This window comes from Heteronotia binoei, chromosome 2 (genome assembly GCF_032191835.1).
Source record: "Heteronotia binoei isolate CCM8104 ecotype False Entrance Well chromosome 2, APGP_CSIRO_Hbin_v1, whole genome shotgun sequence".
In the NCBI taxonomy this organism is placed as follows: Eukaryota; Metazoa; Chordata; class Lepidosauria; order Squamata; family Gekkonidae; genus Heteronotia; species Heteronotia binoei.
In genome coordinates this window covers 22415772-22428470 of record NC_083224.1, presented here as the reverse complement: position 1 = coordinate 22428470, position 12699 = coordinate 22415772, and the positions used below count along the sequence as shown (strand labels likewise).

At 47.3% G+C, this 12699-nt stretch overlaps 1 protein-coding gene across 1 annotated transcript; it reads right to left on the bottom strand.

Moving 5' to 3' along the window:
* Nucleotides 1–6133: 6133 nt before the first annotated feature.
* LOC132567256 (gastrula zinc finger protein XlCGF57.1-like) lies at nt 6134–7975 on the bottom strand. The gene has a single exon (XM_060232944.1). It carries the CDS (start codon nt 7970–7972, stop codon nt 6134–6136), a length of 1839 nt encoding a protein of 612 aa, XP_060088927.1. The 5' UTR covers nt 7973–7975.
* Between the last annotated feature and the right edge of the window lie 4724 nt (nt 7976–12699).

Here is a 12699-nt window from a genome sequence, read left to right as displayed (position 1 = left end):
TAAGAGCATCATGGGAACCCTGTCAAAAACTTTACTGAAATCCAGATAAGCAACATCAACAGCATCCCCTCGATCCGGTAAGCTTGTCACTTGATTAAAGAAGGATATAAGGTTGGGCTGGTAGGACCTGTTGGGGACAAATTCGTGGAGACTTCCCCAGATCACTAAGTTATCTTTTAGATTCTTGCAGACTGATCCCTTTAAAATCTGCTCCAGTATCTTCCCTGGGATTTACCTGCCAGTTTTGATACAGCAGGGGCCCAGGAAGGCCTTCTACTGGCTGCCACCACTCTGGTAAGGGTCTGTATGGGAGGGCCCAGAGCACCCAGCCATCCTTGTTTTCCTTATTAGTAAATACCTCATAACTGTGACCAAAGAGATGTGAGAAACCAGGCAGTAGAACAGCAAAATGAAGTTCATTGGTAGTACTATAAAAATAATAAGTGGTTGATAAAGATTTAGTGCTGTAGTGAATATGAAAACAGTAATGGTTGGTGCAAATAAACAGAAGCCCTGATGCATTTAGCTAAACAGTTGCCACTCTAATACCAAACTCACTCCTGCTGCCTTCATTCCTGCAGCCTTTCCCAGAGAGAACACACCCTGTCTGCGCTTGGCCCTTTTGTTGAACATAATTCAGGCCAAAAGTCCTGTTCACTCAGAAGAAAGCCTTGGATGCAGGGCCATTGTGTATGTTACTCATAATCACTGTATATATTATAGGGAGTTTGGCTCTGGTCTGGGGACGAAAAACATCTTGCATCATGAGCCATAGGGGGAGAAACAGTTGCCTTGGGAACCGAAAGGTAAAAAGTTCAGAATGCAGAGGAGAGTTTGCCAGGACGAGAAGCGTTATCTAGTTAGTAGACAGATTGTAAAGGAGGGCCCCACCAATTTAAGAGAAACTTAGAGTTAGCCAATTAGTGTGGAATTTTCACTTAGGAGAGATGATGTGATTCTTTTCATATAAGGGAAAAGGGGGGGGGGGGGTTGCTGCTTTGCGCTCGGGAGGAGTCAGATTGTGAGTCCTGCGTCTCTGGCCTGTTTTGGTCACAGGAAGAGAGAGAAGGGGGGGGGGGGTTGCGTCGGGAATGCTTAAAACAACAGCTTGAGCGAAGAAAGACACACAGAGAGACAGCTCAGCCTGAGATCTTTCTCTCCATTTGCAAATGTGATTTTTATAAATAAACCTTTGGATTTCTGAGCAAAAAGTCTCTGCCTGGTTAAATTGTTCTGGGTTTCAGGGCCGTGGCCCCAAAACCGGTTAACACTTTTATGTTCTCCTCCTAGGTCCGACCCCTCTCTGGGCTAGTTTCCTTTCAAAACCTTGCCACCCAATCAGAAGGACAGAAGGGATCCTGGGAGATGTAGGCTTTCTATAGTAATTCCTAGGCAGGCTTCTCTGGAACCTATAGGCCTTAGTAGGCCTAAGATCATGACGGAACTGGAGGCTCCTTGGCCGTTTTTGAGTTGTTTTCAGTTCTTTCAACCTGCTCTCCTCTTCTGATGTTGACAGAGTCCTGGCTGCTGTTAGACTGACCACGAACTTGCTTGACCCGTGTCTCTGTTGGCTGGTTAAGACCAGCAATGAGGATATGGGACCCTATGAAGGAAATTATCAACCTGTCCATGGGAACATGGGAATTTCTGGAGGACTTCAAGGAAGCAGCGGCCACACTGCTCTTGAAAAAATCATCATTGGATCCATTGCATTACTGCCCAGTTTAAAACTTAGTGTTCCTGGGTAAAGTAATTGAAAGAGCGGCAATGGAACAACTTCAGGGCTTTCTGGAGGACACACTGGCACTGGACCCATTCCAGTCAGGTTTCTGCCCTGGCCATGAGACGGATACTGTGTGGGTCACCAGGGCAGTCTCCCCCACTAGGCAAACTAGGTGGTTGCCTAGAGTGCCAGCAGGGTGGGGGTACCAAATTCAGCATTCCCCCCTCCCCTCTAGGATGGTCTTCATAGGCAGCTGGATTGAGGCAGTTTGGCACTGCTGTTACTGTTAGATCTCATGGCAGGTGTGACAAAGCAACCGCTTTCATAATCTTCCCTCTAAAACAATCGCCTTGTCTGTTTGCTTCAGTCATCAAAATTTTCCCTCAGAAAATGGCACGATAGGCACAGGTAGAGACTTAAACAAATTTTGTTTTATTTAAATACACTGGCAGGGAAGGGAATTGATATACACATAGAGATTTGGAATAGGTAGTTAGAATGTTAAACCTAATCACAGAACTGTATCTGAGATTACTGGCTTCCCAAGAGATGGTTTTGCACTTAAATTGGCTTCTTTGAAGGGTTCCAAAGGCTATCAGGGAACTGAGAAGCTTGCCTCTAAAAACCACTTGCAGACTGATTTTGGGTTCCCTATGGAGATGGCAATCACAAGCCTTGCCTCTGCCTGAAACAGCACCTTTCCTGAAAAGGACCAGATGTTAGTGCTGCTGAGAGTGCAGTAAGATGGTAGGACCAGTGGAGGACTGGCCATTGTGTCAGTTTGCCCGAAGACAAGTGGGCCCCCTTAAACATTAGACAATATGTTAAAAATGTTAATGACCTTTTAGTAGCTTGAAAATATATTAGAAGTTCCAGTATTATTACTGTAATGCAACTAAAATTTATGTTGTATTTAGGGTTGCCAGCCTCCAGGTGGAACCTGGGGATCGCCCGCTTTTACAACTGATCTCCAGCTAGCAGAGATCAGTTCCCCTGGAGAAAATGGAATCTGTATTTACATTTAGTATCTACCGTATACTGCCAGTAATATGTACAATAGATGTACACTAATTACTAAAAATATATATATTTATTTTGCAAAAGTTTTAATTGTACATTTTTCCACTTATGTATTTTTTTTAAAAAAAATATTGCTTACAAAAATTAAATGATAGCCTTAAGCCTTATAGTTGGGGGGGCATATGTCTCCTGGCAACCAATATTTTTAGATTCAGTCCGCCACCAGGTCTGCTGGGTCACTGGGTTGGCCTTTAGCAAGAGGGCTTGGAGCTGAGATCGACAAGGGAACCGGTTCTGACCCTGGAACTGAGGTTGTCTCAATACAGCAAGTCAGGAAATGAAGCTCAGGAAGATTAAACATATTGAGTTTGTTGTCTCAGAACATAACAACAACACATTTCTTTCCACACTGTGATCCCTGTCCTACAAGTTGTTCAGCAGGGCCTTAGGGCATTGCATTCTCCCTGGATCCAGTGGGAGGGCAAAGTGTCAAGCTAGGCTTCCCAACCCCCCCGCCCTCCCAGGGGACCCCCGAATTAGCAGACTCCTCCCCCGCTCTCCAAAAATCCGGAAGCGAGGGGGGGGGAACGGCGCCATGTCTCTTTCCCTGCCTGCCTCCCTCACAGGCTTCAGGCTTCTCCCTTCCTCCGGGTCACAAAGACCCGCCCACCACCAGCCTGCTATTCACTCCAGTCCACCCTTCATGAGGTGCATGCTGGGACTCGTAGACCTTGTGTCCTCTCCGGCTGCCGGGTGGCGTCTCCTTGTGGAGTCTGGCTGGCGGCGGGGGGGAGCTCCGCCCCCAGAGTACCATGTGCGTTTCTACCTCTGGAGGCTTCCGTCGCTGATTGAAAAGCTTCCTCTTGCGATGGTGTGTCTGTGTTACTTTGAAGAAGTTGGCAGCAACTCGTGAGTAGAGAGGCCAATCCCTCGCTTCAGAGTGGCCAGAAATGGGGGTGGGGCCTGCTGAGCACTTTGTTATTCCCTACGCGGAGATTGATTCTCATAGGGTATAATGGGGAATTGATCTGGAGGTTTCGGGGGCTCTGGGGGAGCTGTTTTTTGAGGTAGAGGCACCAAATTTTCAGTATAGTATCTAGTGAGCCTCCCCAAAGTATCCCCCAAGTTTCAAAACGATTGGACCATGGGGTCCAATTCTATGAGCCCCAAAAAAGGTGCCCCTATCCTTCATTAATTCCTAAGGAAGGCATTTAAAAAAGGTGTGCGGTCCCTTTAAATGTGATGGCCAGAACTCCCTTGGAGTTCAATTATGCTTGTCACACCCTTGTTCCTGGCTCCGCCCCAATGTCTCCTGGCTCCACCCCCAAAGTCCACAGATATTTCTTGAATTGGACTTGGCAAAACTATGTCAAGCATACATTTTATTCTCAGTAGAAAGCTATATTGTTTATTATCTTACTGTACTGTTGCATATCAAAGCTATGTAAACTATTCCCAAGTTAGCACCTACTGTAACAAATGTAGAAATACCAGCTTTGAAGACAACACCTCCCAGGGACGATTCCCAGGCCTAAGCCTGAGACCTAGGATGTTTGGAACCACAAAAGATAGCCGGGCCTGCTGGGTCACTGCCCGGGCCTGTGATAGCCGGGCCTGTGAGTGTAGCTTTTCACATGTATATGCAAGAATTCCTTGCATTCTTTAGTGTCTCTTTGATGTATCCCTTAAAGCCAGCTATCTTGTGTTAAACCGTATCACTTTCAATATGGTCTTACCATGAGCACAATGGATTTACAATAAACCAATACTTTGTTTCAAAATCATCCGTTGGTTATCTTGAAGTCTGTATGCTTGACAGTACTGAAGAAGTCTTTTGTTTATGACCCTGCCTATCACCCCTTCAATATACTCACAAAATTCTTCTCCCTGCAGAAATGAGGTTAATACAGCAGAACTATTTTCCTTCTCAATATGTGATTCTTTGTTTTTCACATGCAGAGGAGACTGAGACTTTCTGTTATGGGGTGGTTTCCCATTGCCTTCCCCAGTCATCTACACTTTCCCCCCAGCAAGCTGGGTACTCATTTTACCAACCTCGGAAGGATGGAAGGCTGAGTCAACCTTGAGCCGGCTACCTGAAAACCCAGCTTCCACCGGGGATTGAACTCAGGTCGTGAGCAGAATTTAGGACTGCAGTACACACTCTGTACCACGGGGCTCCTGTGTCAGCCGGCAGGAACCGGTGCTAAAAAGGCATTCCCCCATTTTCGCACCGCCGCTCTCCCCAGGCTCTTCCCACCCCTTTTTTGCCTCCCCCGGTCTCTCTGCAGCCCCATTTTTGCCGCTGCCACTCTCTCCGGGCTCTTCCCTGCCTCTCCCACTCTCCCCGCAGCCCCATTTTCTCCGCTGCCGCTCTCCCCTGCCTCCTCCACTCTCCCTGTGGCCCCATTTCCCCTACTGCCGCTCTCCCCGGGCTCTTCCCTGCCTTCCCCGCGGCCCCATTTCTGCTGCTGCTCTCCCTGGGCTCTTCCCTGCCTCCTCCGCTCTCCCCGCGGCCCCTTTTTTCCCCGTGCCACTCTCCCCGGGCTCTTCCCTGCCTCCCCCACTCTCCCCGTGGCCCCATTTTTGCTGCTGACGCTCCCCCCCAGGCTCTTCCCACCCTCAAGAGCGTGAGAGCGAGTGAACTGGGGCCGGGCAGCTGGCTGCTGGAAAAAGCAGCCAAGCCTCCATGGCCCCCCCACCCAAACTTTTATGCCCTGGGCCCCCCCACTCAGAAATTTCTGGCTATGGGACTGAGCCTGCAGCAAAAGCAGCCTCCAGCTCCCCCCAGGAGTTAAAGAGTTGGCTGGCCTGGCGCTGCTAGATGCTGAGGAGCTGCTGAAGGGCAGGCGAACCTAACAGAGCCGGCTTGCCTGGCTTGCTTTCTCACTTTTTTTTGCTGTAGGCAATCTGGATTTCTGCTTGGGGGGAAAGTGTCCTGTGCTCACAGCCCACCACTCAACTAGAGCCCAGATGGAGTTTTGCAATGGCTTCCCTTTCCTCCCCGCCAAAAGTGCCTTGCAAACCCGGTGAGCACGGAAGCAGTTTTCTCTCACACCAGAGATGGGTTTCCCATGGGGCGGGGATGGCAGATGGAGAGGAGGCGGGGCAAACGGACAAAAACAGAAACAACGGGGAGGGGTCAGGTGAAGAGGGAAGCTGACGATCAGAGAAGCAACGAGGGAGGGGGCAGGTGAAGTGGGGGTTAGTGATGGGGAAAAGGCGAGGCAGGTAAGCTGAGGGGAAGGGGCCGATGGAAAAAGAGGCAAACTAGCTACGGGGGGGGGAAACTGGGGGGGGGGGAGAAGCTGGCCCAGGGCCCCTAAAGGCATGGGGGCCCATAGGCAAATGCCTCATTTGCCTAATTGTTAATCCGGCCCTGCCAAACACTCAGCATTCAAAAGGCTTCTCCCCTGTGTGGATTCGTAGATGACTTTGAAGACTGCTTCTGTGATTGAATCTCTTCCCGCACTCTGAGCATTCAAAAGGCTTCTCCCCTGTGTGTGTTCGTAGATGACTATGAAAATTTCCACTCCAACTGAATCTCTTCCCACACACTGAACATTGAAAGGGCTTCTCCCCTGTATGGGTTCTTAGATGTTTTTGAAGACTGCTACTGTCCCTGAATCTCTTCCCACACTCTGAGCATTCAAAAGGCTTCTCCCCTGTGTGGGTTCTCTGATGTTGATGAAGGTGGCTACTGCGGCTAAATCTCTTCCCACACTCTGAGCACTCAAAAGGCTTTTCCCCTGTGTGGGTCCTTAGATGACATTGAAGACTACTACTGTCACTGAATCTCTTCCCACATTCTGAGCATTCAAAAGCCTTCTCCCTTGTGTGGGTTCTTAGATGACTTTGAAAACTGCTACTGTGACAGAATCTCTTCCCACACTCTGAGCATTCAAAAGGCTTCTCCCCTTTGAGTGTTCTTTGATGCTGTATTAGATTGCCACTCCGACTGAATCTCTTCCCACAGTGTGAGCATTCAAAAGGTTTCTCCCCTGTGTGGGTTTGTAGATGACTTTGAAGATTGCCGTTCTGACTGAATCTCTTTCCACACTCTGAGCATTCAAAAGGCTTCTCCTCTGTGTGGGTTTTTTGATGTTGTTGAAGATAGCAACTGCGGCTGAATCTTTTCCCACACTCTGCGCATTCAAAAGGCTTTTCCCCTGTGTGGGTTCTTAGATGTCTTTGAAGACTGCTATTGTCACTGAATTTCTTTCCACACTCTGAGCATTCAAAAGGCTTCTCCCCTGTGTGAATTCTTTGATGTTGTTGAAGACTGCCACTGCGGCAAAATCTCTTCCCACACTCTGAGCATTCAAAAGGCTTCTCTCCTGTGTGGGTTCGTAGATGACCATAAAGACTGCTACTCTCACTGAATCTCTTCCCACACTTTGAGCATTCAAAAGGCTTCTCCCCTGTATGGGTTCTTCGATGACTTTGAAGATGACCACTGTGACTGAATTTCTTTCCACACTCTGAGCATTCAAAAGGCTTCTCCCCTGTGTGGGTTCTTAGATGACTTTGAAGACTGCTACTCTGACTGAATCTCTTCCCACACCTTGAGCACTCAAAAGGCTTCTCCCCTGTGTGAGTTCTTAGATGACTCTGAAGATGGCCATTGTGGCTGAATCTCTTCCCACACTCTGAGCATTCAAAAGGTTTCTCTCCTATGTGGGTTCTTATATGTTTTTGAAGAGTGCCACTGTGAGTAAATCTTTTCCCACACTCTGAGCACTCAAAAGGCTTCTCTCCTGTGTGAGTTCTTTGATGATGTTGAAGATGGCCAATCCAACTGAATCTCTTCCCACACTCAGAACATTCAAAAGGCTTCTCACCTGTGTGGGTTTGTAGATGACTTTGCAGATTGCCACTGTGACTGAATCTCCTTCCACACTCTGAGCATTGAAAAGGCTTCTCCCCTGTGTGCGTTCTTAGATGAATTTTAAGATTGCTACTCTGACTGAAGCTCTTCCCACACTCTGAGCATTCAAAAGGCTTCTCCCCTGTGTGGGTTCTTAGATGCTGTTGAAGAGTGCTACGGTGACTGAATCTCTCCCCGCACTCTGAGCATTCAAAGGGCTTCTCCTCTGTGTGGATCCTTTGGTGCACAAGGAGTTGTGATTTGTATCTGAAGTACTTTCCACACCGAAAGCATTTACATGCCTTCATTATACTGTGCTTTGAAAAATGTATATTATATTGGGTTGGATCTGAGAATTTCATTCCACACTCCAAGCACTTGTATGTTTCCTTCAACATGTGAATTACTTCTTGAAAATCCCCACCTTGGCAAGGAATAGATTTAACCCTTTTCATCATCCTGCACCTAACTCTCTGAGGTCTGCTTGGAATCCTGACGTTTCCTCTCACACCTTCATTCTTGACTACATCTGGCAAGTGATGATGCAGTTCCTCATCCTCCTCATTCCTCTGATTATCTCCTGCTGGAATAAAGAGAGAGATCTCCTGTTAGAATCTACACATGGAGGTATGATGTGCTACTGGATTTTTTATCCACACTCCAAATATTTCAGTGCCTACCTCCTCCTGTTGTACACCGAAGTCTACAAGAATACCTATAGACTTTGAAAGTACATTAAGCTTCCTGCATCAGAGACACTTGAGTCCTTTTTCCTTCATTTGTCGACTGACCTTTCTTCATGGACTGGGGTTTTATAAAGGACCCCCTTTTGGGGAAGGAATGGGCTTATCCTTCCTCTTACCTGCATGGCTTTCCTCCTGCCTCTGAGGTCCATCTCCAAAACTTTCTTTGGCATCTTCATTCTTCACTATATCCAAGGAGAACCTCTGGAATTCCCTCGCTGTCTCCTCTACATCCGCTGCTGGAATGAAGAAAGAGTTTCAATCAGCATCCATACAAGAAGCCAAGCCACCAGTCAGACACTCCTTGCTCTTGAGTCTGCATTTCTTTTATATGATCTTCCTTCCTACCAAACTGAGCCACTGGTCACACCTTGCCATAGAGCTGTTTTTACATTCTGCCCATCCCCCCTCTCCTCAAACATACTTTAAGGGAGAGACTGGCAAAGAATGATTCCCTCACTGTTCCCAGTTGACTTGCTGTGCAGCTCTTGTGACTCTCTGCTCTACAGAATTAAATACAAGCAGTTATCATGATATGCAGTACTGTGACTACACTGAGAGTTTCTTTCTACTTGTGAAGAGAGCCAGGAGGAGCTGGGTTTCAGCCTTCCCAGATACATGTTTTTTGTGGATCTAACCATGATCTAAGTAAGTGAACCCCACACTTCAGAGGGGGACCCCATGGTTTTTGGAAGAGATGTCATTTGTTAAGGGGGCAAGTGATGACCAATGAGAAAACCAGCCCTGCAGTGTAGGGCCACCTTTCTCAAGCTCGAAAGCATTTTCTTGCGATTTCTGAGCCATACTCTACCAGGGGTGTCAAACGTGCAGCCCGGGGGCTAAATCAGGCCTCCAGAAGGCTCCTATCAGGCCCACAAACAAGTCTGCTTCTCTCTCTTTCTTCCTATGCATCACAGTTTGTTTTACCAGGCTTGCTCAATTGTACAAGAGCTACAGAGCAAAAGTGACCAGCACATGAAACGGCTTATCAATAAAAGCTCTCAATGCCCAGCCATTCAATGTTTTCCCCTGGGTCTTAAGTACAAAGCATTACCCTGAGATTTCAGCGACTTATATACACACTCCTGAACAGCATTCTCAAGATTGCTACAGCACAGACACTGTTTCCAGATTTTGATGCAATAATTCAGAGCAACAGGTGTGAGCTATCAGAGACAGTTAAATAAACAAAATATTGCAGAAGTGCTAATCTTTTAAGCATGTTTTATTTAAAGGTGTTTTTTGTTAAAAAAAATTCTTCAATTGTGCTTGTCTGTGTCTTTTAAAAGTTTATGTCTCCACTACCTAGCATTACATTTTTGACACACATGGCCCAGCCTGACAAGGTCTCATTTATGTCAGATCTGACTCTCATAACAAATGAGTTCAACACCCTTCCTCTACTTGCTAGCTGGGCATATTGTCTAATGTGCAGCGATTTCTGAATCATCCAGGTGGTTCTGCCTCTTGTAGAAGCACCAAGTCAGCAGGTCTCTCTTATTTTCAGCAAGAGATAGCCAGAAAACTGGCTTATGGGGTCTCAGGGTCATTAACTTGTTATAGTAGAGTAAGAGCCTCTGGAAGCCCATCCCAGAGAAACATGCAGTGCTGAAAAGTCCAGATAAGGCCTCAGAAGAGTCTGTCCTGTTCCGTCTTTCCAAAACATCTGTTAACATGCAGGGAACTTGCACCAAATGTGCATGTTCAGCATGACCAGGATGATGTAATGTGAACATGGGGAAGCTAGTTTGGCAGACCCTTAGAGCAGTACAGGGGTGTCATTGTAGTCAACCCTCTTCCTTGGGGACGGGGGAGATGGTGCTGGCTGGCTTTGGAGAAACCCAGGCATTGGGGCGTGCTGAGTGGACGGGTATACCTGGCTTTTCTGTGTCTGTGTGTTTTTCCATGACAGATGCTTTCCTGCTTCAAGGGGGTGGAAAGGACTTCTTAGCCTTTGGGAAGGAGTTGGTTACTTGCCGCTGAAGAAGATGGGAGGTTGATACAGTATTTCCTCTATCCTTTTATGGATCAACCAACTGTGCTTCAACTGAGAACCTGTTTCTAACTGGGTTATCGAATCTCTTCATTAGCACACAATTCCATCCTCTTGGGGAGAGGAGTGATCTACCTCACGACAACAGAGGTGGTTATGTGGTTTGACTTAAGCCAGTTCCCCCTGGGTTGCAGTGTTAACTGGTGGGACTACTTGCTGCAAACACCCCTGAAAGGTAGAACAGCGCCAAAGAAACCACTCAGACTCATCTCCAACTCATAGGAAGGCCTGAAGGCATCCATGTGAAGAATGAAGGAAAGGGCTGATGTGCCTTTGGCCTCATCTAGCACGGCTGTTCTTAGGTAAACCCCCTATTCCCTGGAATAGCTAGTATTTAAAGCTAGCGTGGCCACTCAATAGCCACAAATCAGCTCAGCCCCAGAAGGAGCTTCTGAGCCTCCAGATTCCAGGCCCAAGAAGGCCTCTCTCCTCAGTCAACATACTTGGTAATTTTACCAAACCAAGCACAGCTTAGAAGTGAAGAGGAAAGGTCCCATGGGTACTCCTTGCTCATTCCGTCGGCCAGGCTACTATTGGGGCTCTCGAAATGGGAGCACATACGGCCGGGGTTGCGCGGACTGCACTGGCTGCCAATCACCTACCGAGTCCAGTACAAAGTGTTGGTTATTACCTTTAAAGCCCTATATGGCCGAGGACCAGCCTACCTAAGGGACCGTCTCTCCCCATATGAACCCCAGAGGGCACTGAGGTCAGTGGGTAAAAATAAAATGACCATCCCTGGGTCGAGAGAGGTCAAACTCCAAAACACCAGAGCACGGGCATTTCAGCTGCGGCTCCTGCACTGTGGAACCAGCTTCCGGAGGAAGTGCGGGCCCTGCGGAACCTCGACCAGTTCCGCAGGGCCTGCAAGGCCGCCCTTTTCAGACAAGCCTATACTGATATCGACTGCTAAGTTGCTAGGAATAAAAGAACCGCCATCTATAATATTACCATGGAACTATCTAAACTGGCAGAACCAGCGCCAGAACAGTTTTATTGCTGCCAGATACATTTAATGTAATTTAAATTATGTGTTTTAACTTAATTAACTGGTTTTTATATGTTTAAATTTTTTAATTGTTAAATTTAAAGTTTTGCCTATCTATGTTAACGTATGGAATGTTGTTAGCCGCCCTGAGCCGCCTAGGCGGGGAGGGCGGGATATAAATAAAATCTATTATTATTATTATTATTATTATTATTATTATTATTATTATTATTATTATTCCCTTGACATAACTGTAGAGGATACCCACTTGCTGCCAGTTCACTTGGGAGGAAATAGTCTCTTGAGATCTTCCGGAAAAACTCTCTAGCCATTCTTCAGATGCAAGGCCCTTGTCTATCTCAAACATAGGATCTTTTACATTCCTGGCTTCTTTGAGGGACAGAGGAAGAGGGAGGGAGGGAGGGAGGGAGGGAAAGAGAAGAAAGATCATTTTTATATAGGGAAGGAGAGAAATCCAAGAAAGAGCAAATTTCCTCTGGAAGGACAGAACCATGGTCAAGGTCAAAGCTCACAAGGCTAGTCACTCTAAGGGGGATGGATCTTTTTCAGGTTACAGTCAGAGTGGATGGCCTCTTTACAAGGGATGTTGTAAAGGCTGACAACTGAGAAATTAGGATCTGGTCCTTCCAGAGTCTTTCAGAGGGCCACTCAAGTCTGCCTTGTCCTTGGGTGATGGCTATAATACTGGCCTCAGCTACCCCTGGATCAGTGGGGTGGCTTGTATCGCTCTACCTGGCCATGCTGAACATCACATTAATGGTGACCCCAACTTCTCGAGACACCCAGTGGTGGTCAATTAACTGCCCTGGCCTCACAAACATATATTGCTGTTGATTCATGCATCATTCCAATGGCAGCAATTCACACCTTTAGCACCTATGAAAGATCCTTACCCAGAAAAGCCACACTTTCATAGTTCTCCAGCATGACTTCCCTGTAGAGATCTTTTTGGCCCAGATCCAGCAGGCCCCACTCTGCCACGGTGAAATACACGGCCACTTCCTCAAAGGAAAATGGAGACTGAAAGAAAAAAGCAGATTCCCCCATCACAGATCATGCCAGGCAGAGACCTGACACTCTTGACGGAGTAGTTTGTGAGAGTGCAGGATGTAGAGCTTAGTAGGTGTAGAGGCAGTGCTGTTCAGAGCCTCTCTTCCTCATATAGCAGGAAGAAAACCTTCCCTAAGAACGGAGCGAGGGCCCTGACTATCCCCCATCCATCTCCCCTACCTGGACCAGAGGTCGAGGAGGCGTTTCCACTTCTCTGCAAAGAAAACGGCTCGA